Genomic DNA, 26,098 nt, shown 5'->3' on the forward strand with positions numbered 1-26,098 from the left:
AAAAAAATGCTCAGCGAAGCACAAAACAAAGAGACTTGACTATCTGGTTTCTTTGTGAAGTGGCTCATAAGACTCTCTTTAGGGATATTAAAAAAAAAAAAAAAAAAAAAACAGCTTGAAGTGATTAAAATCAGATAGAGTATAGCAGCTCCGCAGTTTGCAACCCAATGCTCATCCTGTGAGAATGGCACCTTGCTCATTATCACCTTCAACAAACCACCGTCTAATTTCACACTCCTGGACCTCGCCGAGCACCGAGGCCACGCGCACATATTGGGTGAAGTCTTGCAGACGTGTACCTGCAACTGCTGTGTTCACACCTATGCGAGCTGTTATTCAAAGACCGAACAAAAGGGACGCACCCAAAAGATTTCAATCTCAGGAAATCGGTCAAACACACACGCACCCACACACTCATGCCCCTCTAAGCCTAAGATCTGCCCATCAGATAAAGTGAATCCTCTGACATAGTCCTACATGCAAGAGGAAGCCAGCTGGATTGCCTCCAGATATGAGAAAACCCTCTCTGTGACCAGGCCATACAAGTCGCAGTCCTTCACAAAAACAAACATCAACATGACCAGTCAGACATACATATCCAATTTCCCTTGGCTTAACGTTTACAGCATATTAATCCCATATTTGATCCTGCGCTGAGAAACCTTGAGTAAGCCAAACACGCAATAAGCCCTGCAAGAGGATGTGTCGGCAATATTTACCCACTGAGGCCTAAATAGAAGCAGGGGAAGAACCACGAGAGGAAGAGGTTTGAGACGAAGCCGAAAGGCCTTCGAGGCAGAATAGAGACGCTTCGCTGTTCTGTCAGCCTCCAGTTATGCAGTATGTGCACATCTTCAATGCACGGATCCCCAAGCTGACATTTGACTGATACTGCAGTAGCGCCCTTTGTTTAGGGATAATCATAACTTTATTAGTATTCAGCCCTCATTTAGAAAGGTTTGATTTGAGGGATCGCCTGCTAATCAAGTAGCCAGCGGGTGAAGGACAAAGCAATAGTGGAAGAAGTAATCACATTCTGCATGTGAGCAAAAGTACCAAATAAAATAAAAAAGTAAGAATACTGCATTACAGGTAAAAGTCTTGCATCACAATGAAAACTTATAAACATCTGAAACATGACAAAGGGCTCTAATAGACTGCTTTTTTAAGAGGACTCCAGAGTAAATGAACTTTGTTACTTTCCACCACTGTGCCCAAAGTGAATAAATACGGGTGTAAATGATCAGAACGATGCTGTAAGCTGGCCAAGCATCACCAACCCTGAATAAATCCAGAATTTGAGATAAACAGCGGCAAAAATGGATGTGTGACTCACGACGTCTTCGGGTGTATTGCTCCAGTCCTCTCGCAGTCATAGATGATGAAGCTCCCAGATACCACAGATGTGCCATTCACTTTTATCGCCACAGAAACCGTAAGATGATCTGGAGAAACAAAGCCATGTAAACAATGCCGCATGTGTCAAGCATTCGAGATGGTATCGCTGTCATAACACAAACTCGACAGCGAGGCGTCCTCAAGCTACACTGACTTTGCTGCATTTTGAAAGATGAAAGGGGAAATTACATTTGTTCTAATACAGCTCAGCATCTTGGAAGCACAAAATACGAATCGCACACTGTAACTGTACTGGTGTTGTGAGGAGAGATACGGCTGGCGCACGGCCAAATGGATGCCTGTGCTCGGCCTCACCTGTGCCAGGGAGGATTGGTTGGTAGTTTTCTCGAGGGAGCAGGGGACAGGTTTGGATCTGAGCGGGACCGTAGTCCAGGTGCACGGTGGCAGCTGTAGAAACACCCGGCCCGTATTCACACTCCACCCGGGAGCCGACCAGATCAGGAACACTGCCATTGATCAGAATGCCCACATCCTACGACAGACACAGATATAGGTGCAAAAATATAAATAACTACTCATCTTGGTAGAAATGAATTCCACATGTCCACATACACACACATAAAATCAAATCCAGTAGTATGAACAGCTACTCATTAGAGGGCAAATGGTGCTGGCATTACTTCAAGTTTGTTCAGGAGTTCAGGCAGAGAAATTGAGAAACTAATGTGCAACGAAGAAACAGATGGCACAGCGATACATTCACATCTAAATCTGGCTCTGTGATGAAGTATGACAGACGTATAATGAGAAACATAACACCTCACTGACATGACTGAATTTCAGCTAAATGATTTCAATGTGAGAAGAAAATCAGAGGAGGGGGGAGGTAAAAAAGCAGAGAGGAAGAGCAAGATGACATACTCAGTGGCTCAGCAGATAGGAGCTGAAGTGGCCGGCAGCATGTGCTAACATGTCTTAAAAAGCCACACTATTGTTTGGTCGAATTGATCATTTCCTGGCTACGGCCCTGACTTCCTGCCTGCTGCTTCCTGTTTGGAGAGACAACCTTGAGCTGAGCTTCCTGTGGCTCTGAAGGATGCCTGTGAATCGGGCAGCTGGTAGATCTATTACAGCTCAGCTCAACTGACCTACATAACAAAGCAAATATCCACAATTAATGAACCAATTAATGACCTGTCGTCTCTCAGCCTCGTCTAATTATGAGCTGTAATTAAAGGTCAAATGCATTCCAAGTGTCAAAATTCAGTGAGCTAATTATCATATTGTTGTTGTGCTTCTGTTACATGATATACTGACTGAAAGAAATCATTGAAAGCAACAGTTTACATGTCACGGCGCAAAAGTATGATGCAGACACTCTTTGTGCCAGAATATATTATCCTGCCAGGATTGATTAAAATCAGGCCGGTGGTGTTACGCAGCACTCAATATCTGACAGATTCTCTGTCCAAAATCCATACAACACAAGCCACGTGACGTGTATAAGATGAGAGATTTCGGGTGATGCTCATCATCAAAGTCAGGACGCTATGATGAAGCTTATTCTGCTCTAACGTTCATTTCCAGCGTGGCAGCAGAGCCTTTGTGTCTTCGCCTGAAAACTCACTCGGCAGCTCGGCACCTTGCATTCCTTCATTTCTTTATCATGACAGAAACTCATGTGAGGGAATTGGAGTAATTCACTTTATATTCTTGATAATATTACTTGTTTTGTTGCTACAAATCTTCTATCTTGCCACTGCAAATTTGGGGACTATACTATTTCTACAGTTTGAATGCAGTATATTAATGCACTTTCACATTTGTTTTAGATCTACACCATCTGATGCCAATCACACTGCCACTTTGGATAGCTGCTGCAAATCAAATCTAAACAAGACGAAGCAAAATATTTTTTTTAACACCAACTCTTGGAGCTGTCTTACCACTGTCAGGAATTTGCTATAATTTTTTCCATGTGTGAGTCGCTCCTCCATTTTCTTGCATTTGCATTGTGCTCATCAACAGCATTCTCAAAAATCAAGCAAATCCGCCGCGCATAGTGACATTTTACTGAAAACCCACTTAGAGTTTCTATGTAGAATTGATTTGGCATACAGCAACAGCTCAGTACTGTGGCCCTTCAGGCAATTTGTATTGTATTTTAGACAGAGACACTACTGTTCATCAATGAACTGACCATTCAAAGTCAGCTGTGACACACTTTGATTTGGCTGAAAAGGCTAGTGCTAATGCGCTAGGTCTAACATGCTAAACTGGCATGCTAATGCTAAGATACGGCGACAGTTTATTAAGCTTTTGCATTGATTTATGTTTATTTTACTGTTGCTATTGACTCGGGGACAGTATATATTGGTGTGGTGAGGGGGGTTGACTTTCGTTTGATGAAAAAGCCTGGCTGTCATAATTAAATAAATCAGGCTAGGAATGCTGGCAAATATCAAAGTTAATCGCTGTCTGTAAACGGTTCAGGTCACTGCTCACACACACGAAGGACAGAGCGAAACAGCTGTGCGTGGCATGCGTCTCACACTGTGCCACTGCTCTCATTTTACATGCAGCTGGTTCGGTGTTTTACAAGCAGAGTAATACGTGTAAATGAAGCTCTCAGCGTCTTTGAACGAATGACACAACGAAAGTGTGTGTCCAGATCAGTTTGTGGACTCAGGGAAACACACATGCAGAACTGATCACATTAGTAACGTTTCAAACTATAAACAGTCACATTGCGCATGTTTAATTTCACGGATCAGAGGAAAAAATGTGTAATCCTGAACATGCATCATATTGTGGTCTGACTTTGCATGACTTCACTTTAGTTCAGTGTTCTGTTATGATGCAGAACAAAGGAGTGACTGTGCTGGATCTGTTGTTTATTTCAAACCCGAAATAAAGCCCTGATACAGAGACAGGATTGATTCTCTGCATGTTAAATGCACCTTTATCACCTGTGGAGCACATGAAAGCTTGGATGTTGCTATTTCATCTTTTTTGTGTAATAAATCTTGCAAGGGAAGGCTGAACTAAAATAGAGTAAGACAAATAAAAGACCCTTTCCTGCTCACCAAAAAAAGCCAGACTACCCTCCCTTCGGCAAACTGGGATTACAGCCTCACGGTTGAATGCCTCCCCCAACCAGTCTGATTGCAGTTTACATCCATGTCTGTCCAGACTCATTTAATATGTGTAATAAAGACTTTGAAGGAATTTGCTGAAAGGTATTTATCATTTATTTTAATTACAGAAGTTATCACTACATTGAATGTATGATTCAGATCCTGTGAATAATTTCCAGTGAGTGTCTTCAGTTAGAGGCTATTTTTCCAAGAAGACACAAATTATAAAACATGAATGCTTCACACACATCTTCAACCCAGCAGCGCAGACGGCCTTTGACCTTTAGGATATAAAATGTAATCACATCATCATGTTATCCCATGGGACATTTGTGTGAAGTTTAGTTTGAATCAGCGGATGAATTCTTGAGTTATGGCCAAAAACGTGTTTTGTGTGGTCAGCGTGACCTTGACCGTTGACCTCTGACCACCAAATTCTAATCAGTTCATCCTCGAGTCCAAGCAAATGTTTGTGCCAAATTTGAAGAAATTCCCTCCAGCCACAAAAATACAATTTCTAAATCCCTTCCCCCTTTTTCAATTTAACATGTGCTTGTCCTGCAATAATTGATTTTGCAGCCACTTGGATGAAACTTGAAGCAAAACAAGCTGTGAACATATCATTGACACATCATCACTTAAGTTGACAATTGCTTCTATACACATCCAGCAGTTACAGAGCAACATTATCATGATCCAGAGTCATGTTTGATGATGATGTTTTTGGCTCTGTTTTTGGTCTCCACCAACTTGTGAGGGAAATATCAATAGAAACATCTGGCTCTTTGGCTGCTAAATGTTCCGCTATGCTCACCAGCTAGTAACTAACTGTATCTCTCTGCTGTTTTGTGCAGGGCAGGTAGTGCACACTGGGCTTTTAGAGCTTTTTGGCTGAAAATAGCTGCATGCTGTGGTGGAGAAAGACACTGTGTGAGCAGTGAGAGAGAACCAGTAAACACTGTTTTCATGTAGTCATTTGATTAGAAAAGATTATAGCTGCTTTAACATTAGATCTTAGTAAACTTTACCAAAAAGCTTAAATACTTTGCACATACTGTAAGGAGTTTATCAGCAGAGTGTGAGTCAGGTTATAAAGATGTGTCATCAGCTTTAAATACACTGCTGCCATTCCAAACTAAACAACAGTCATGTCTACCTGACTTGTGAAATGGGACGACAAAAATATGGAGTGAGTTGATGATACCTTGATGTCTGCAGAGATGCTGATCTCTGGGGGTGTCAGGGTCATGGACGGACACTGCTGGGGGCCGTCACCCATGCTGATCCAGGATCGTGCCAAAAGGCCCTGAGCACACTCCTTCTGGATGGTACATCTGGTAAAAAAAAAGTGACAGACAGCAACCATATTGAGCTGCAGCTTAGACTACAGTACACAGAAGTAGGGACATTTGATGTTGCGTACTGTGTGTTTCATGGGAAACATATGATGGCGACATACACAAAAAAGACTGAAATTCATCGACACTCTTCCTTGTTACCCGGCACAGAAAAGTTGGCTGCAGCTGAAACACTGGCGTGACATTTTGGGCTCAGATTTTCTATCAGAATGTGATCGTGCGATATGTAGTAATTGCTTGTCAGTGCTACAGCTGAGAGCCAATCAGTCATTGGACTACCAGTCTGGATTGTGAATGCAGAGCTTGAAGGTCGACATTCTATCCTTGGTGAGGAGAGGACAAACGTTTGTGCTTCTTTTTCATTGTGGGACTTGACGAATTCTCACTGTTGGGTTTCATGGTCTGCTACCCACAGATTTATGAGGTGCTCTAGTCTCCTAAAGCCACTTTCAGACCTCGGCTGTCAGTTCGTCTGACTCAACACAAGAGAATACTTGACTCTAGGTCACACACATTGCTATGGTAATTCATTCTGCAGGCACTAAGATCAGGGGCCAGTTAACGATAGTTAAATAAAAATGTTTGATTCTGACCAAAATATACAGACAGAGCCAAAACTCATATATTGTCCCATTTTGTATTAAAAAAAATAACCAGGACAATATTCACATGGGTGTAACTCACTGAGGAAAAGGTGTATTTGCACCAAACTTCTGCTCCAAAACACCAAAATACAAAACTAAAACCCTTGTGTTTTTTTCACTTTTAATGTCAAATACAGTATGCTCACACGACGGTAATGCATGACTGTGACTCCATACTGCACCAGAAAGAAAGGGTAGGTTCCCCTGAATCATATGATGTTTATCACTTGATACTGACTGAAAGAATATGCTCAGAAATAGGAAAAAAACAAAAACGATTGTTATTCAGGCCTTTCTTTGTATATGACGGGTTTTAAGGGTTAATCGGCACAGACCGGCAGTGCAACCGTGAACGTGTGTCTTTGTGTGGACAAGCATAGAGGACAAAGTATGCATGAGCCCATCTGTGGGTATAGCGAATGTCTAGGACAGAGGAATTGTAAGAGGGCATTCAACAAGCAAGGTGGCCTCACACTCTCACTTCGGCTTTGCTAATGAACTTCACTGGCCGTTGGCACAGAGCTCAGTTCATCTGCAGAGCAGACTGGAAGGACAAAGTGACCTCAGAGTCAGGAGAAACCAAAGAGGCCCCATTTAGCAACGTCCTAACACGCCACATAATGAGTTTGGCACATCCCACTTCCCCCTCACACTTCTATAGTTGTTTGAAAATAAAGTGTGCGTCTGTGTGCCCGCATGCCTATAAGTGTGAGTATTTGTGTCCGGAAAGCGAATGCCCAGATTCTCTGTCCCATTGGCACGTAGGGACTGAGAAGGGCTGTGAGGTCAGCTGCTGAACTAAAAATAGACCTGAGTGGCTCTGCAAGCTGCACAAAAATCCCCTAGACACAAACAAACTCATAAACTCTGAACGCACTCAGCAAACTCAACAGTCACACTAAAATGGATTTACAGGTAACGCACTGCAAATATATGACTTGTTCAGCTATTGCTTTAATATTCATTTTGAGACTCGTTCTTTGAGTACCGCTGGGTTCATGACCAAATACCTGCACAACTAATGGCATTCCTACCAGCCTCAGATGGTGACCATGGACCAAGCATTAGTGAACTTTCCATACTTAAGTCCATCAAAATGAAAACACATTGCACAGCTCTTCTCTGGCATTATTATTCACCAAATGTGCAACATGCTTTGATTTTGATGGACAAACATTAGTTACCTGTTAAATATCAGCATGCAAGCAGCGTCATTGTGACAATGTTAGCATATCTCAGCCCTATTAGAGAGATTATAATTACAAACGTTTGCGACAATGAACCATGAATTTTTGAAATCCTGGTGTACTTCTTGGGTTACGATGGGTCAGAAGTGCCCTCCTTGTTTTCCGTCTAGAAGAATATATTTAGATTGTCAAGTAAACTTCAGATTTTATCTTTAAGTCCTGAATACCTCATAGATGCCACTTGGCATAAACTGAAGCAGGCATCCCGGAAACATCTTCCAATCTCAACAAGAACAAGACTCGCTGTCTCAGATCAACATCAACAAACAGCATGTGCTGCTCGTTAGACTGGCGAGTAAACTCACCAAGTCACTCACATCATGACATCTTATGTTTTCGATGGTTTTTCTGTTCTTTCTTGAGATGCATTCATGACTCGCCTGTTAGTTCAAACAATGATTTGATCAAGAGCAGCAGCGAGGAGAAGTAAACTCAAATTACCTCTCTCTTCTCTAAAAGGCTGCAACAACTAATAAACATACAATAAACATAGAGAAGACACACACACACACACACACACACACACACACACACACATACACACACACAAACATACTCCATTTACCATTTACACCTGCCTCACGACAGCGTGCTGACCTTAAAAGCTTTTCAAGGAGCTCCTTAAAATAAACAGTCGGCATACTATGCAGCTAAAATATGACCTGAGAAAACACGTCACCTGTCTGCACAGCAGATAAAGTGGGAAACCGGTGACACTGCTAAACAGCAGGAGAATATGAGCTTCTAGCTGCACACACAGACGCAGAAACACACACAGACACACACACACACACACACGCAGTCGGTGTGAGACGAGCACATGCAGATAAGCACGATAATTTGTGAATAGCAAAGACGGCACATGACGCATAATTTGATTCAAATGAAGATATTTAAGTGCTTTCTTGTGACATGTGGCAGATTAAACCAGCTCCAACACGAAACGAGTGATCAAGGACTAAGCTTTATCTCTGGCAGAGGAACTAGCGCTCTCTTTTTCCAACAATGCCCGCTCCAACAAGCGAACAGACATGTTTTCATGCTCGCTTTACATGCAGACGTGCTGAGAGACGTCAGCGCCATGCATAAAATCAAACAGACGCCCATAGAGACAGTGGTGGCTTCACAGATTGTGAGATAGTTCTCTAGTGGTCCTTTTTTTCTCTCTCTCACTCTCTCTCTCTCTCTCAACTCAGTGTCTGTAGTTGTATCAGACAGCGAGGTGATGGGGGAGACCGTCCACCCCCACACCCTCCTATCCCCTGAGCTCTGAGGCCACAGCGCCAGCCCAGCGGCTGGCATGACTGGCCAAACAGTGCATCAAACACACACACACACTCATGACATCAACTCCCTGGCCTCCGAGAGCCAGACAGCGACACACACACACACACACGCTGACACTTACACACAGGCTTACACACTTTGACATTTCCTTGTCAAAAGAACCAGTGTGCACTCTCCCTCCCACTGCCGTCATCACAATCAACGCTCCTTTGTAGAGGGACAGAGAGGAGGACAAGGGCACTGGGGGAGGAGGAGACAAGGAGACGAGGACTCGTAAGACAGAGAGGAAGCTTGAGAGAGGGATGGCTAAACTCTCAAAGCTACTGGAAAATAGGAGGGCGAGGAAGAAAAAAAGGAAGCCGAAGACAGAGAGAGAATCACGAGGGTAAAAAAAATGCAGTGAAGCGAGAAAGGGACTGGGATAAAGAGACGACAGATAGATAAATAAGTGGAGGAGACAGGGAGATGACAGCGAGTCTGACCACACTTGCATACACACACACACAAACACACACACACACACACACACACACACACACACACACACACACACACACACACACACAAACACACAACTCTCATCAGTTCCACTCTTCCAGCTCTGAATGGCCCCTGGCAATGCCCGAGCCTCCAGAGCTGCAGCGCAACTCATCACAAAATTCACTATCTCGTCTGATCTGCTTTAATCACCAAGCAACCAACCGACTCTCACTCACACACACACACACGCACACACACACACACACACACACACACAAACACAAACAAACACAGCTCGACACCACACATATTCTTCCTAAAAGCCAGCGAACACAGAGCCAGAGAGCCGGTCCTGACAGAGTCACATTAATCACGGCGCTCTCCCGCTCGCTCACAGTAACCCTTCAGCCAAGTCACTCCTCGCCGGGTGCTCCCAGCCTGTCATTCCCTCCCAAAACTACCAAAGATCCAGGGGACCGCTCCGAACAATGATGTCGTTCCCCAGTCTGAGGCCTAATGAAAAGCAAATCAATTCTGCTCGATCCAGCGACAGCCTTCCAACCCAAAAACACACTCTGTTTCTGCCAAGGCTCATTCGGCCGGGAGACATTTTGAAATTGAGAGCGAGGATGATGAAAACCAGCAAACGAGTCTCTGCGGTTTTATTGATTCAAATGCTAAAAGTATCAAAAGGACGAGCTCAAATCATTTCATTATGCCATCAATCTGATCTTTCGCTGCTTGAAAATGAGCACTAACTGAAATCGATCTTTCATGAAAACAGATGCAGCTGGATCAATGCTTCAGTAAAGACAGGAGACAGTCATCTCCACGTTTTCTCCGCAGATTACGTCTAAAACAGAAAGGGTGTAAAAGAAGTGGACAGAAAAATGAAACCCACGCTGAAGGGCCTTAAACCTGCGCTCTTTCTAATGGCGAGCAGGGGGTGACTCCACCGGTTGCAAGAAGAAGTCCAGTCGTATAGAAGTTTATGAGAAAATGATCCGTCTTCCTCCTTGATTGATTACCTCAGTGAACGTTTCCCAATGACTTCATGCTCTCAATCGCTAATTTAAAGTCTTCTTCATTACAGCATAATGTTCATTTTGTGAATTATGGCCCCATTTAGAGTAAAACAGATGAAAAAGCAGGACAGGTGCTTTAGCTGCCTTTTGATTGACATACCACACAGCGACCTGTCAGCCTGGACAGAGACAGAGTGCAACGAATCATGAAAGCGATGCCCACCACAAGGGAAAACAACTGGCGCCGCAATGTGCAACCAGGGTCTGAAATGTTCACAAAATGCCTGTATTTTAGCATCCTATGAGCAGACAGGAAGAGGCATATTGACAAAGCCAGTGTTGTTGATTTCCGTATCTCTTCTCCTCACATTGCTTTTCTGGAGGAACGATCCCACTGAATGGCCAGAAATGTATTACTTTTGCCAGATAAGATCATCACTTAACCTAACAAAGATCAGAATGAGGTCTTGAGTAGCTCGTTTACTCAGTTGACAAACTGCTTGCTGCACATGTCGGCACAGTGAGCATCAGGGTCTCACAGTTTTCCCACTGCTATCAGATGGCGGCACCTTCTCACAATACAAAGTCAACAGAGGGCGAGGAATTGTTTTTGCCCTCTTTGTGTTGGCGGGGCTAAATTGAGCTTTGTCCTTTTGAGGCGTAGTAGTGCGTGTCGATGGTGCTGTGTACATTCAAACAGCTGTGCACTCGTTCTCGTTCAGGAGTCGGCTGTTTTTCCCAAATAAGCATCCCAATTAACATCACAATTAACCTGAATTTTGGATGCACGTTGTTGGCCGAGCTAGCTAGCCAGCATTGGAGTTAGCTGGTAACATTGCATTTGCTCAATTTCGAGGCTTCAGAACGGTGGTTCACAAACCAGTGGCTGACGTCATGGTGACTACGCCCACTTCTTCTATACAGTCTGTGGCCAAACAACATGTGGCATGTGTGTGGCAGCAAAGCACATGATATTTTGATTGAATTATATGTTTTATTGGCAGCAGATGAGAGGGCTGAGAGGCCCAGAGAACAAGTCTGAGGAGAAGAGTTAATTTTGATAGATGGAGAACCAATAGACAGAGGAGCAAAAGCAAATTGTTTGTGTTTCTTACCGATTCTCCAGAGTACACCAGCCACAGTGGGCGTCGGCCGCCTCCAAACAGTCACCGCAGCTCCTCCACTGGTCACACTGGGCCACTTTCACCCTGAGCATCTGCACATTAGAGCACACAACATTTTAAACACTCTCAAAAAGGTGCTGTATATCAGATGAAAACAACACATTTTTCCATCCATCCAAATAGATGAAGGCCTCCTTTAACAGCCAACTATTGCTGAAACAATCGACTGACAGAAGATTACTCAAAAATAGTCTTCATAATCGACTACTCATTTTGTTTCCAGCTTCTTAAATGTGAGAATTTGCTGCTTTTCTCTGTTTTGTATAATTGTTAATTGCATATATTTGGGTTTTGGACTGTTGGGTGACAAAACAAGCATTGAAAAACATTTAGAAAACATTAAAAACATGATAAGAATTGCCACTATTTTCTGACATTTTATACATTAAATGGTTAATCAATTAATTAAGAAAACATTTGCTGGAGTCTTAAAGATAACTGGGTAACACTTTAACCCAATTTAGCATTTATTAGCAGTATAGGCATTTCAAATAAATAGCTTATAGCACCCTATACTGTAGTTATAAGCAGATATAAGGATAAGGACATGTATGTACCATTCATAATTGTCTATCACAGTATTTGTCTACGACTATAACTTCTTCCATGACGACATATTTTATATTGTCATTTATTATCTGTTATAGCTGATGACAAATAGGTAGAGATAAAACTACAAATCAGCTGCATTCGCACAGTACAATAGAAGTGCTGGAGGTGCAGCCACATCCTGTCACTGTTATGAAAGACCTTGATTCGGAAATGCAGCACCAAAACCTATTGAAGGTCTGTGCACGAGGCCATAAATGTGTGTATTCAGCTAAACGGAGGTGAGGAGGATTCGCTGGATGTGAAATGAGGTCTGATTGTTGCAGTAATGATTCTTCTCTTCGCTGACATGAATAAATAAGTGACAGAGGTGAGGCGAATCAACAGACGTCTTGAGGCTCGCCTGCAGCCGGATTCTTACATGGTGAGAGGTCATGAGATAAAGGTAGTTGTGGTCGTTGGGGTCGAAGGTCATGATGTGGTGGACCGCTTCGCTGGCTGGCAGCTTCAGTGTCCACTGATTGGCCACGGTCATGTTCTCCAAGAGGGTCAGCTGCGAAAAAATCAGAATCAGAATCAGAGTCGGCTTCGCTGGCAAAGCTGATGACGCTGGTTTTAGAAAAACAGGGGACGCAGGTTGGATCGCCGCGCTGCAGCAGGTCCAATGAATATTTTCTCAAGGTTAATTCAACGAGCCAAAGTCAGCTGAGCAGCACTTCGCATCGCGTCCATACAAAAGAACTCCTCAAATACTGAGAATATGACCACAGTCGTTTTCTGTTGACCGAGCTGCTCGGCTCGTGCAAATTCAGGGCCATGTGCTTGGCTCAGCAAAACCTTAAAACTAGAGGCTGTTTTATTAATTTCCTCTACTTACGTCTATCATCAACTTTGAGGCTACTGCTACCTAGCACTAAGCTGTTTCAGCGGGATAAATACGTTCTTTTCCATGGAAACTGTAGCTCCTCTGCACCTGCCTGTTTATGAAATTAATGTATGTATGTATGTATGTATGTATAAACTATAGCTCCCAGATTTAGTTAAGTGTGTATTTTTTTTTATCATAAATGTTCCTATTTTTTGTTCAATCCGCAAATATATTTTAGGTGGCGCTTTGTTCAAGCAATGTGCCTAATCTTGTTTCGCCAAGCAGTGATTTATCTACACACTGGCCTTCCTGCAGCTCAAGATAATAAAACGGGTGACATGTTCTCACGTACGCACAAATATATGCATGCACGTGCGCACACACACACACACACACACACACACACACACACACACACACACACACACACACACACACACAGAGCTGCGTAGAAAAACAAACTGTGCTGAGTGAGACTTCCTGTCACGCAGACAGTGAAAGCTCTTATTTCTGCGATTTGTCGGGTCTCCATTCAGTGGAGACATCCTGCCATCCTGAGGAACTGGCGAACTGACCGGCATCTGGTGACAAGCACGAGCTGTGTCACTTCTCCATCCGCTGAACACACATAAACCCTCTGATGCGCGCGCACACACACACACACACACACACAGACCCAGACACACAAAAACATCACCACCCACTGAGACGTGCTGGTTAATGTTAAACCAGAGCAGACAGAAGCTTAGTAAACCATTGGCTTAACCTGTGATGAGAGGCATTATCTCAACCTCCAAATATCACTGTCGATTTTATAACACCACCCACCCATCTGCACAAACACACACACAAACACACACACAAACACAGACACACACTTCTGCCTTGGAGATAGTAAGCAGCTGTGCTATGTCTTCACCCCACACCCCAGCGACTACAAACACATACGCAGAGTGCCACAGTGAGGAGCGAATAAACAGCAGCCCACACACCTGGGCAGGGAGCAGAATAGGAGCAGGGTGGAGGAGAAATGAGGAGAGCTGTGACACAGAGCGCCACCAGGTCAAGCAACAAAACACCTGCTGTACTGGCAGGTCGCTCTGACTCCATTCTCTGTCTATCTGCCTGCAGATGAAAGACCCTATTCAACTGACGAGTGCTCAGCTGCTGTGCGCTCATTCTGTCTGTGCGTGTGTATCTGTGTGTGTGTGTGTGTGTGTGTGTGTGTGTGTGTGTGTGTGTGTGCGTGTGTGTGCGTGTGTGTACCTGGCTGTGCAGGAGAGAGAATAAAGACAGCTGGAGGTGGGGCAGGAGAGAGGGAGAACAAGAGAGGTAAAGAGATAAAGTCTGTTTGTTTGCAAAATGAATCAAAGGGCCTTTTATATTTGAGATGGTGTAAGGGAGGAACAGAGAGAGGAGACAATGAAGCGATGAACTGAGAAGTGGAGGGGTGGGCTGACTGAGGGAGGAAAATTGGACGAGAGTGAGTGAGATAAAGGCGGGCACTGCGAGAGACAGAAAATGGAAGTCAGCTGTAATGGGGAGGGAGAGACTTCATTAAAAAATGCATGTAATTACAAATTACTTCACTGAGGGCTCTCTCAAAGACAGTAAAAGAGGCCTAACTTAATCTCAACCACTGTTCCCCTGTGTTTAGTCTGAGCCAAACTCATAGTCAGAATCACATTACACACACTAACAGCACCATTAACCTCTGTAACAGCTCTATCCTGGGGGCACACACACACAGACAGACGCTGCCACACACACAGATACATGCACAAACAATAAAAGACACATAAAGCTAAAAAGCGCAGAGCACATTGTCGCCCAAGGTCACCCAAATACCATGCTGCCTATATAACAAGGTAGACAGAGAACACACATATAGCACATAATCACAGGGTGTGCATTCATCTGAGTAAACACATGAAATCACTAAACCGCTCGCACTGGCCTACAGACAAAGTCAAACACCTAAAAACAAAGTCAAACCTGCAATCAGGCAAACAGACATACACAAACACACTCATGTACACAGTTGCTTACACCATCCCAACCGACGCTGTGCATCCGGTATAAACCATCCAAAAACTAATTACTGCATGCTCAGCCGGGGCTAAAACACTGCCTTCATCTGGGGAGGAAAACAAGGAGCTCTTTTAGTGGGCCCAAAATGAAACACCCCTCCAGCAGAATGGGTTTAATGTTGTAAAAGGTACCAGCCTAATGCAAAACAATGGGGTCAGAAAGCTTTCAGAGTCAGTTTATGTTGCCTCCGCACACAGCTGAGAAGCAGCTTGTGGCGCTTGCAGGCAGGCTGCCGCTTAGCAAGCTCAGTCAGGGGGTGACGAGGAATGCGGCTGAGACAGAATCAAGGAATGCTGTTAACTGGCCGGGAAAAGGTTTTCACAAGCCGGACCCTCTGCAGATGTTCAGAAGCCAAGGTGGGGAACCAACACACGGCACGGCTGAGTCATGTGTCGTCAAGCCATGTTGTTAAAGGGCCGTCTGGTGATCTCTAAGACAATAACCAGACCTGAGGAACATTAGAGCACATGATTAGGACAACTTAATGGACCATGATGGGTCATGGATGAATGGAGCGAGGGGGCTGAGGGGGTGACAGTGCTGAGAACCTACGAGATGAAAGCAGACATTCCTGCTCGAGTGTTTCATCACACACCTAAGTTTGGTTTATGGAAAGACTCAGCAGCCACATCAGAGCAGCACTGCGTAACTGTTACTGTTGTAGTTTTTCCAGGCTTGAGGGCTTCATCACATTAAAATTATTAACTCCAACTGAGAGCAACTGTGTTTTTACCTGAGGCTGTTAGTTCAGAAAGCTCTGTGTGTGTGCGCGCATATGTTTGCTCGGCGGTCATGTGTGTCTCACCTTACGAAGGCGTCCATTACTGGTTCCCAGAAAAACCACAGTGCGGTTGTGCACAGAGTCCACAGAGACTGAACTGAGACCCAGGTATTCAACCAGAGGAATGGCCCTCAGGGGTCTCCGTAGGGCCAGAGGGTGCTGCAGGTGGGCCGCGCCACAGTCCAGCTGCTCGGGCTGCAACTAGAATACGAACAAAATGGATAGAGAGAGATCAACACTCATCAGCTCCTGTGTGGAAGCACACCATACAGATAAGGAAACAGGAGAGAACAGAGCAAAGAAGAAAGAAAAAAGAGCCATATGATGAAAGCGGAGCGGAAAACAAGAGCTGATAGTAGCCATCACAACGGTGCAGCTCATTCTTCTAAATCACTTTTTAGTCATCTCAGTGAATACTTGAAAAGGGCTTACAAGGGTCTTCAACACTCATAAGACTCTGCTTTTGTCAAATCCTCAGCGTGCAATGATAAAACATTAGTGCCACGCTTGGATGAGCACCAGGATCTACTGGGAATTCTCTGAATATTTTAGAGAACACAGAGGCAAAAAAGAAAAAAAAAAAAAAAAAGAATTAAGCACAGTGGATATTTGTAGAGTCGTTTCCCACGGGCCCTTCTGCCCGCGGCCTCGTCTCTCTTATCATAAATTGTGCCTGGCTTTCCCCCTCAGTGCTGGCCTTCAGACTGTCGACTACAAAAAAGATCAAATTTCAGCGACCGTGGCAACACAAATGTAAAACTTGAGAAAGACTAACTTTATTCTGTGAGGTTGTATTACAGCAAGAGGGAAAAAAAAAAACCACACACACGGAACTACTTTGAACCAAGCTTTTGTCTACATCAGGAAAGCCTGTAGACCAGCCGAGATAGTATTCAGAAGCTGGTCACAGGATGAGGCCCCAGGGCCACGGCCGACAAGACAGTGCCAGCGAGGAGGGCAACTTTCTGACCTGACAGCACAGCGGTTGTGGAGCAGCCTCCTTTGACCTCGCCTCTGTCACTCAAAACCACCACAATGAAAAGCTGGAATTTCACTGCCGTCCTATGAAAGAGTGCAAAGCTTTCTCTGCTTTCATTATCAGGCACCATCAACACAGAAGGAAAACACAGGAGGCACACACAGTGTGGCAATGCTTAAGTTTCCTTCGGGGCAAATATTTAATTTGGTATGCGAGTGGAAAGCTTGTAGCTGAAGACACAAGATAGTATCTGACCATGTGTTTATGACAAAGAAGCTGTTTATTCACTACCATTAGGATAAATATGTGGCTGAGTTATAGTTAGCAGCATACGGCCAATAAAAAAAAAAGGCATGCCTGAAGTTTGACTTAAAAGCTGTTGACCCTTTCCTCTCTTCATATTTGAGCACACAGGGAGATGCTGGATGTGAGAAGACTCTCACCCTTCCCATAACCCCCAGGGTGGCTCCGGAGCATCTTTCCAGCTATCATGACCCCAGCTCATGACATGGGAGATCCTCTCTGCAAGTCATGAGCCTCAGGGCTAAAGAGCATAACTGTTGTAAGCAAAAATGGGAAGCTGTCAGAGAGATACAGCAGTCATGAGTCAATTTGTCTGGGGCCTGTAGCAGCAATTCATAAATCAGAATCTGACGTTTACTGGCCAAGATCAGGCAGACAAGGGAAACTGGTTTGAAGTGGAAGAGATGATTCAAAAAGGGTTCAACTAAAGCTCCAGTGTTCATCATATCCAGGCTTTGAGTCCAGTTATGTTTACAGAACAATGAAAAGAAATCAAAACATAAATGAAATGACAATTCAACAGTTCTGTTTGTTTTTCAGTCAAGTGGAGAAATGCATTGGTGAGGTTAGTAATTTTTAGAATATGCTGTTCCCTTGTTGTGAATGTTATTCAAACTTTCTCTGCCCCCTCCAGTTACGGACATTTTGATTATTGAGAACATAAGTCAAGTGGAACAACCTCACTTTCTGGATTAGGCCTTCTTCCCATTTTTCTGTGTCACACTTTTAGACCAATGTCACGTGATAAAATCTATATTTTTAAGCAAATAGTCCACATGGAATCAAACTACACTCACTGCAAATGTAACTTATTCATGCTGCCCGATAAAAGAGATCTTTGAGCGCTTACCACCAGGTTCCCCTTCTGAATGCAGGCTGCCCCGGAGCCCTGGATAACGCTGTCCAGCACCTGAACGTCGCTGCTGGGAGAGTTGGAGCAGTTCCTGCGGCCTTGCCGGATCTCCTCCTCGATGTCTCCGAACTTGAAAGCGCACAGAGCAGACTTTCTGTCCCCCTTGGAGAACACTCCGAACAGGTACGGCTCGGAGCTCGTCCCGTCGTCTGTATGGATCTCCGCGGGGTAAACGGACAGCAGCCGGTTGTAAATGTTCCCGTTAAATCCGCACTGTAGAGGCATCTGGATGTAGGATTCAGTGAGCTTCCTGCTCTCCGGCCCGGAGGGTTTTCGGGGGTTCTCGGTATCCAAACATATCCTGGCGAGGATGCTGTTGGGCTGGCTCTCCTTGTGGCCCATTTTCGCATCATTATTAAAGGCGATGTAGGAATAAGTCTTCTGGATGAAAGCGTGGACGAAGTTCAGCTTGTTTTTGGTTTTAACCTCTTGTTTGATCTTGAATACATTATCCTCTGAGGGGTTAATGTCATAAGTGAAAAGTCGGGATAAATCCTTGATGTTCAAGGAGCGGATGGCGATCTCCGGGGTGTTTTCAAAGCGCAGGTCCTCTTTGCTGTGGTTCTTGGGGAAAAACTGGGTACCCGCCCCTGTGTAAGTCGCCCCGACGAGAAGCCGGGTATTTCCCCCGTGGCTCTTGAAGATGAGCCCGACGGTGGATGCGTTCGGGTGATTGGCAGCGATGTTGAGCATACTGGGGAAAACAGTCTTCTCACCCTGAGGTGGGAACTCCACCGCTATCTCCGAAATGTTCTCCATTTTTCGGAGCTCACAGAAGCCCTGATACACGGACCCACACACCACCACGACCCCTTGCTCTCGGTCGAGCTTCAAGAGCTTGTTGTGGTTGTCGGTGAGGGATTTGGGATGCTCGCACGGAGCCTGGGGCAGCTGTGGCGCATGGCACAACAGGTTGTCCTCCACCGGCCCGGTCCTCTTCTCCGCCTCGATGCTCAAGGTCCCGTTCAGCTGGTAGACTGTGTTGACCGTGGCCAGGTAGACTTTTCTGGACACCGGGTCCACCACAAAGTTATTGGTCTGATTTGGAGACGCGAACGCCTGTTGGATGTGCAGCGCGCTGGCACTCCGGCGCGTCTCCAAAGCCAGGACGCCGAGGAGCAGAACAGCTATCTCTATCGAAGGAGGCATTTTTCCTTCTGACCGGCTTCCGCGTGTTCTGTGCCGAGGGGTGCATTGAGCAAAGACAAAAATGTGTGTTTGTTCCTACTGCGACAATCCGAGAGGAAAGGCTGTTTCCTGCTCAACGCCTAAACCCAGAATGACGCGATAAGCGAATCGTGCTTCCTTCACAGGCTGCCTCCTCTGTCCCTCTCTGCCCACTGTGCAGCTCAGCAGCCTCTCTCCTGAGGCACACTGAGCCACAATACCTCGCTGAGGTGTGTGAGCTTTCAACAATTGCCTATTAGGGACAAATAATTAAAGTCGATTTGTTGATGCGCATTTTCTGGACAATGTGGTGCCCACAGAAAGGGGATCAAACTTGTTGGAGTCATGCGTTAGTCCGGCGTATTAAAGGATCGATTTGTAAATAAAGCATTAATAAAGTGCAAATGTAAGTAAAATTCGGACTTTGGTGGGAAGAGGGGCGTCGACTCATTAACCCTGAAGAGCGACGCTGCCTCCCTGTGAAACCATCTCCCATCAAGACGCGCTGTCCAGGCCACTCTGTGTGATTGATCTTTGTACAATTATTAAATGTAGCACTCTAAATTATCAGAGCTAATCTGTCCCAAGTGTCATTTTCTCATTCTGTCCAGCAACATTTGAAACTTGTGAATTTTGAGTCTGATCCAACTCCAATCTGTAATATTCTGGTTTTAACTTATGTTAAATATGAACTTATTAAAGCTGTAATGTGAGCTCGTGCTGACATGTGAAGTTGTAGGCTAATAGCTATCGACTGCTCCTTTCAAGATGGGCCATTTGACGAATCTCCACCCCCGCGCGGTTCCGCTCATCTCGGGGTTAATGATGGGTCACCATCCCACCTCCTGTGCCCCCCAGTCCCTCGGCTCTTAGATTAGTTCTGCAGATCCGGAGGGTTCCGTTTTGGGCACATACGGCACGGTAAGCACCGTGAAAGTGCTACCAGATGGGCACATCAGCACACCTTTCCGGTTTTTGACATTCACATCTATCCAACATAGCGTTTTTGCGCACTTTACCTCATAAATATTCAAGCGCAACACATGCGCCCCCACTCAAAATGCACGAATATGGTTAGCATTTTTTGTCTCTGGACGGTGTGTGCATATGCTCACATCTCTGAATAGAAATGAATGATCCCTAGTAGGGAAACGGGCACGAATGTGTCAGACACTGCATAAATCAGTTTGCAGGCGAGCCCGAGAAGTGTTATCTCTGAATACATGCAATAATTAAAGTTGATGCTAAATCGTGCGCAATCGCCTGTGCCTATTTACTGTGGACTCCTCTGGGGACAAACTCACTCTCTCCGCTCGCGGCTCCCTCCGTCACCACTTGCAGCTTTCAGTAGGGCAGATAAGTGCGCCCCGTGTTTACCTTGGCGCACAGCCATGCGCATCAAATCTGGCAGTGTAGAAAAGGAGGAAAGCGCTCTGATAAAGTGCAACATAATGACCCCCAACTGCACACCACAATGACTGAGCTACCAACAGGCTCAACACTGTGAGCGTGCGTGAGGCCGCGAGGAGGCGTGCACGTCCTGCAGGGATAAGGCTCAGTGTGGGTCAGAGCTGTCAGCATCAGATATCAGCGGCGAGGTGTGACTGAGTGCTGCGTTTTGGTGCTGCTCAATCAAACACGACATTCAACGGAATTAAGCCGTGTGTGTATGAGATAGAGAGAATAGCAGAATAAAGTGGGGGAGACTGGTCTCTCCTGTGTTTATCATGAAAATATTGTCCCTGGTGGCCCGCTATTTGGCAGTAAGACTGCGGGTAAAGGGGCCTTCCACCCAACCTGTTTCCTTCCTGATAAGGAGTGACACCTCCTTGTATTCATCCCCCCACCTCCCTGGAAGCAGACCATTCACAGCCATGTGGGGGAAAAAAAGACCACAAAGAACATACGAGGAAAAAGATCTCCATCTAGTGGTTCTATGACAAACCTGCAAGAGGTGACTTAAAGAGGATTCAAAGGACGAAATGTGTGTGGTCCGTCCGTCATACAATCCTCGAAGTGGACATACACTTTCACAGTAAGACAGTCAAGTCAGTTTTAAGAAGTACTGATGGCTCATGGGTAAGTCAGGAATGCACTTTATTTATTCCACACATAGAAAAGGACATCAGAAGGCACTGGAGTGGTTTAGCACACAACCCTACGTCATTGGTGTTACTGCAAGGTCAAGCTAAGGTCAAAGGTCAGCTCACTCTCAACCTGTCTGGTGCACCCATGATGGCAAACCTGAAATAGATCACTAAATCTACTTACTGCCACTTTAAATGCATGGTCAGCTTGAGAGGAATCAAGATTATTAATGTTTTGACAAGAAATGAATTTAATTCCTCTCGGCGGGGGTTTGATCTTTAGACGAGGGTGACAGTGATCCTGACCCGACAGCTCTTCTTATCCGGCTGAAGACAACTGTCTTAAGTGTGTCAACCTTTGAAGTCTCAAACAAAGGTTTCTCAAGCCTCAGCCTGACCTGTATGTTATCTACCCCTGTGCTAAAGTGCAGATGTACAGTTCAAATGATCTCACTATCTATTAGGAAATCAGCCTCTGAGCTTGAAAAGCAGAGTGAACTATGTAATGTGTCGGGTCATCTTGTTGCGTCATGGACTGGATGGGGAAGAGAGTGAGAATTTTAAGAAAGCCAAGCCAAGGAACTGTACTCAAGGAGGCAAGGACTCGAGATCTGGATTCAAGTTCATGTTCGGGTTGTGAATTCCCTTATAGACTTTCCACTGCAAAAGTTAAGTCTCCCAAAAAGATACATCCTTGGACATCCATGTGAGACATTCATGACGTGTGAAAAGAAGTGAGACTTGCTCCCCTTTCTTTCTTCTCAGCTTGGACCCTTTGGGTGCTCACGCATCCCCGGGTAGACTAAGGTTTGGCACTAGGTGATTACACCGTAAGATAGAAAAAGAAGGACGGCTACAGAAAGAATACGCTGGGAGAAAAGTCTGATAAATAGTACAGTATCACATGCAGGCAGTGTGCATTTGACTGGCATGGCAGTGGAGACGACTTGCACTGTAGATATGAAGCAGCAGCATTCCTGTTCCAACTGAGATGGAGCTGGATAAGCACCAGTGGTTTCTCTTTCCCAACCTGATCACATCAAATATGGCGGGGTGGGGGTGGGGAGTGGGCAATTATCCTGGCAAATTGATTTTACTTGGACAACGGCCTTTTATCATTGCTTTTAAAAGCAAAGATGGTTCCTATATAATTTCTCTTAATGAAAACCCGCGGCTTTGTTTACATATTGCACATATGGCAGATGCTTAACAATAGCCAGATGTTCTCTGCATGTGTATGTGCTGTTTCTATGGTGCAGCATTTCCGTCTACAACTGGCCCATACTGCCTATATGATTCACTCATAATCTCCCCTATTTAACACAGTTTTTCTTGTTTTACTTAAAAAGAGGAAATAAGTAAAAGCATGTGATCTTTTCTATTAGAAATGGTAAGGAAGCACAAAAAGTCTCTGGTCATCATTACACTCAAAGGCAATGTTCAGTCCTTCAAAATGTTCTGTCTGAACAAATTTCATCACAGCAAAAAAGAGCAACTCCCAGGAAGGTTTTCAGCCATGGTTCAAATCTACCAATCACAGCTAGGTAAGAGTTCTCTTCCTATGATCACATTTGCATGTCTCTACAATTAGACTGGGCCTTTCAGGCAAACTGCCAACCCAGTTTCCTGACTAAACTCCCCTTCATGTAGAGCGAGGACCGTAATGCTACATGGTACTGAATAAAATAACGTTGAAAATAAAAATAATATTATTAGAAATAATACATTACAATTAATTAAACTCTAAAGATAAAAACAGTACGATGTTGCATTCTGTGAGGGACATCAACACAACAGTTCATTTTCAAAAAATGTAAACAGTCTCGTCCTTCCTAAATGACAATCGTGAGTGTTCTCAACTTAACTCTGTTTCTTCCTCTTCTTCAGGAATTCAGGCCGTGTCTGAAAGCGCTCAGCCGAATTTTCACCGCCCTGCCAGGCAGCCGTCCTATCTGCAATCACGCTCTTCAAACTTCCTGCATGACCGCAGCTACAGTTTCATTGCCCGGTGTCAACAAAGCAACAAGTGTCGGCTTCAATCTGGTCATCCTGGCGGCTGCAGAGCGCGGTGCGTGTACCCAGAGAGAGCGTCCCAGTTTCTCCACAAGAAGGCCAGCAGGAGGATGAGGAGGAGGGTGGTGAGCGAGCGCGAGCGCGTCTTCATCAGGGGGACCACACAGTTGGCCACGGTTGAGACAAAGACCAGAAGGACAGCCATAAGGGCCAGCAGCACATTGATAAGTTTTCCCAGGAGGGTCCTGGCTGTGGCATTTTCCAGCCCCTCCAACTGTACGACCTGCTGTTGCTGCTGCTGGAGCTCCATCTTAGAGATCCTGGTCTGACATGCCTCCAATGCCTCCTGCAGCGGACATGCAGCGAGAGGGAGAAAAATAAAAACAAAAAATCACTCAGCAAAGTCACCTGCTTCAAGTATAAACATGCAAACATCCAACAAGATGTCCAGTTCAACAGCACTGCAGTCCTGAACAATCAACATGCAGCTAAATCAATACCTCTCTGATAGCGACGATCCAAACTCAACACTATTATCTTTGTAGAGGTACAATTGATGGCACGGCTGTTGCATTGGATTGTATTAAAGTTTGCAGGTGTCCCTTGAAGAGTGTTTATGTCATAGACCTATACCGCCCCCTGCTGCCGAGAAAAAGAAATGCAGCCAAGGGGCAACTTGAGCTGTAAATACACTCCAGCACGAAAACACACAACGCTACGCCTTTGCAGACAAGCGGAGAGGACAGAAGTAATGTGAGCCATGTACAAGGAAATGCTTATGTTTTGAACAAACAGAAAAGCAGATGGACAGGCTGGATTCTCTGTCTCATCTTCCTGTTTACACTGTCAACATGCACAATGAGATAATGCCTTTGACTGTTGGCGAGTGTGTGACCAGCGCAAACTTTCACTGCACTCAAGACTGACAACATGTCGTCTAGTCTAAGCAGCAGACATTAAGTTACTACTAAATAAATCAGTAAGATAGAGAGGCTGAGCTCTCCGTAGCACTGTTCTTTGCCAGGACTGTTGGTGTGGAACTCCAAATGACAAAATTAAATAAAAAAAGATAGAGTGACAAGAATATCTGCAGAAAACAACATATGTAAACCGGCAATTTGTGACATAATTTAAATGATTAAAACTCAGACGTTTATCACTGAGACATGCCACTTTGTCAGAATTACCTTGACATTGTTGCCACTCTAGCTAGCAGGAGCTACCCGGCTAAATGTGGTAGCAGCTGCTGAGCGTGCTCAGAGACTGTGAGCATGAGGTTGGCTAACAGGCCAGGGAGCAGGGATTAGTAATGTAATTAGGTAACCTTATGACAATAAAAGCATCGCTCTTAAAGTAGACTTCCAACAAGGACTTTCTGAAATAATTAACACTGCATACTGGCAAAAACAAAAGACAAAATAACATTTCAGAAAATATTGTTAGTTTTCCCCAAAGATTACTGTTTTTTTTCTATAATTCTTTTTATTTACCGATAGAATCAGTATTTTTTTTTTACATCTTTTCATGTAATATAAAAACAAACCAAAAAAAAAACCCAATCGCCATTAAGTTCTGTATTAGGAGGCTTAGTGCTTTAATAAAATGTCCGGAGACAATATTAAATTCAGTGCAGTTACTTGTGCGTGTTTATCAGGTGTTTTGTAATGGCTTTCAGTGACTCAGTCGGCTAGAAGTGAGGACCAGAACTGGCCAATTAATTGAACAATTTGCTTTAACCTCTAAAAGTTCTTATCATCCCTTTGTGACAATTCACTTGTGCTACAGACTGCCATCTTTGAAACAGCCAATTTTAAGTACAATGAGAGAATAAGAAAATGTAATTTCGACTATGATGGTTTTCATAGTGGTTCATGTATTTCTGACACGGGCCGCGTGCTTGTGGACGTTAGCTTGACGGACAGACCTGTATGTCTCTCGCTCTTTCATACGACTGATAGGCGATCTTCTCCTCCATGCTCGCCAGCTCCTGTTTGAGGTTAAGGATCTCATTCTGGTGAAGCTCCGTCAGGTCGTTCAGCTGCTCCTCCAGACGCTCACACCTGAACACACAATGACAGAAAACACACGTGAGAGTCTGGGGCATAATTAGCTTAGACAAAGGAACACATGCAGGAATTAGCAGAAACGGACCCTGAAGGCATCTGACCACATGGCACCTGACTGAACTGATGACTCGCCCTGACAAGATTAGGACATGCTTACTCATCTGCTGATCCCACTGGCCAATCAGAGAGGGTCAGCAGCATGAGACTGGCCAATGGGAGGTACCCAGCAGGAGGAGAGGGATCTATACTGCTGTTTATTTTGGCAGGCACATACAAATGGATGGACAACATAGCACAAGAATACAGAGAAGACAGGCCCTGTGCATGTTTTGCAGGATGCTGGATTTTTATCTTTTCGTTTTGAGATTTTCTACACTAAAACAACGCATCCATGACTTTCATTACCTACACATTATCTACATTCATTACCAAATAACCTAAAGACTATTTTCTTGCTTTGGTCTGTAATATGTCAGAGTATGGGAAGTGGAGAAAATCATGTTTTCCAGGAACCCAAAGAGATGTCTTCAAAACCCAAATACATCAAATTTACTATCATA

The 26,098-nt window shown here is 44.6% G+C and overlaps 2 protein-coding genes across 10 annotated transcripts in view; both read right to left on the bottom strand.

Moving 5' to 3' along the window:
- plxnd1 (plexin D1) overlaps positions 1 to 19,535 on the bottom strand; it is a 65,830-nt gene extending 46,295 nt beyond the window's left edge. Inside the window, exons 1-7 of the mRNA XM_076740536.1 lie at positions 18,143 to 19,535; positions 16,035 to 16,211; positions 12,692 to 12,823; positions 11,653 to 11,753; positions 5,701 to 5,830; positions 1,714 to 1,891; positions 1,337 to 1,445 (exon numbers count right to left, since the gene is read on the bottom strand). Of these exons, the coding sequence (XP_076596651.1) occupies positions 1,337 to 1,445; positions 1,714 to 1,891; positions 5,701 to 5,830; positions 11,653 to 11,753; positions 12,692 to 12,823; positions 16,035 to 16,211; positions 18,143 to 19,354 (2,039 nt within the window). The 5' untranslated portion in view covers positions 19,355 to 19,535. The remainder of the gene's footprint in view (positions 1 to 1,336; positions 1,446 to 1,713; positions 1,892 to 5,700; positions 5,831 to 11,652; positions 11,754 to 12,691; positions 12,824 to 16,034; positions 16,212 to 18,142) is intronic.
- Positions 19,536 to 21,452: 1,917 nt separating this feature from the next.
- The window catches only part of tmcc1a (transmembrane and coiled-coil domain family 1a), a 43,962-nt gene continuing 39,316 nt past the window's right edge, over positions 21,453 to 26,098 (bottom strand). For all 9 annotated transcript variants that reach the window (XM_076740800.1, XM_076740804.1, XM_076740805.1 and 6 more), the window contains 2 exons: positions 25,397 to 25,532; positions 21,453 to 23,818 (listed from right to left, as the gene is read on the bottom strand). In XM_076740800.1, coding sequence (XP_076596915.1) covers positions 23,504 to 23,818; positions 25,397 to 25,532 — 451 coding nt within the window. In that variant the 3' untranslated portion in view covers positions 21,453 to 23,503. The remainder of the gene's footprint in view (positions 23,819 to 25,396; positions 25,533 to 26,098) is intronic.

Source organism: Chaetodon auriga, chromosome 10 (assembly GCF_051107435.1).
Source record: "Chaetodon auriga isolate fChaAug3 chromosome 10, fChaAug3.hap1, whole genome shotgun sequence".
Lineage (NCBI taxonomy): Eukaryota > Metazoa > Chordata > Actinopteri > Chaetodontiformes > Chaetodontidae > Chaetodon > Chaetodon auriga.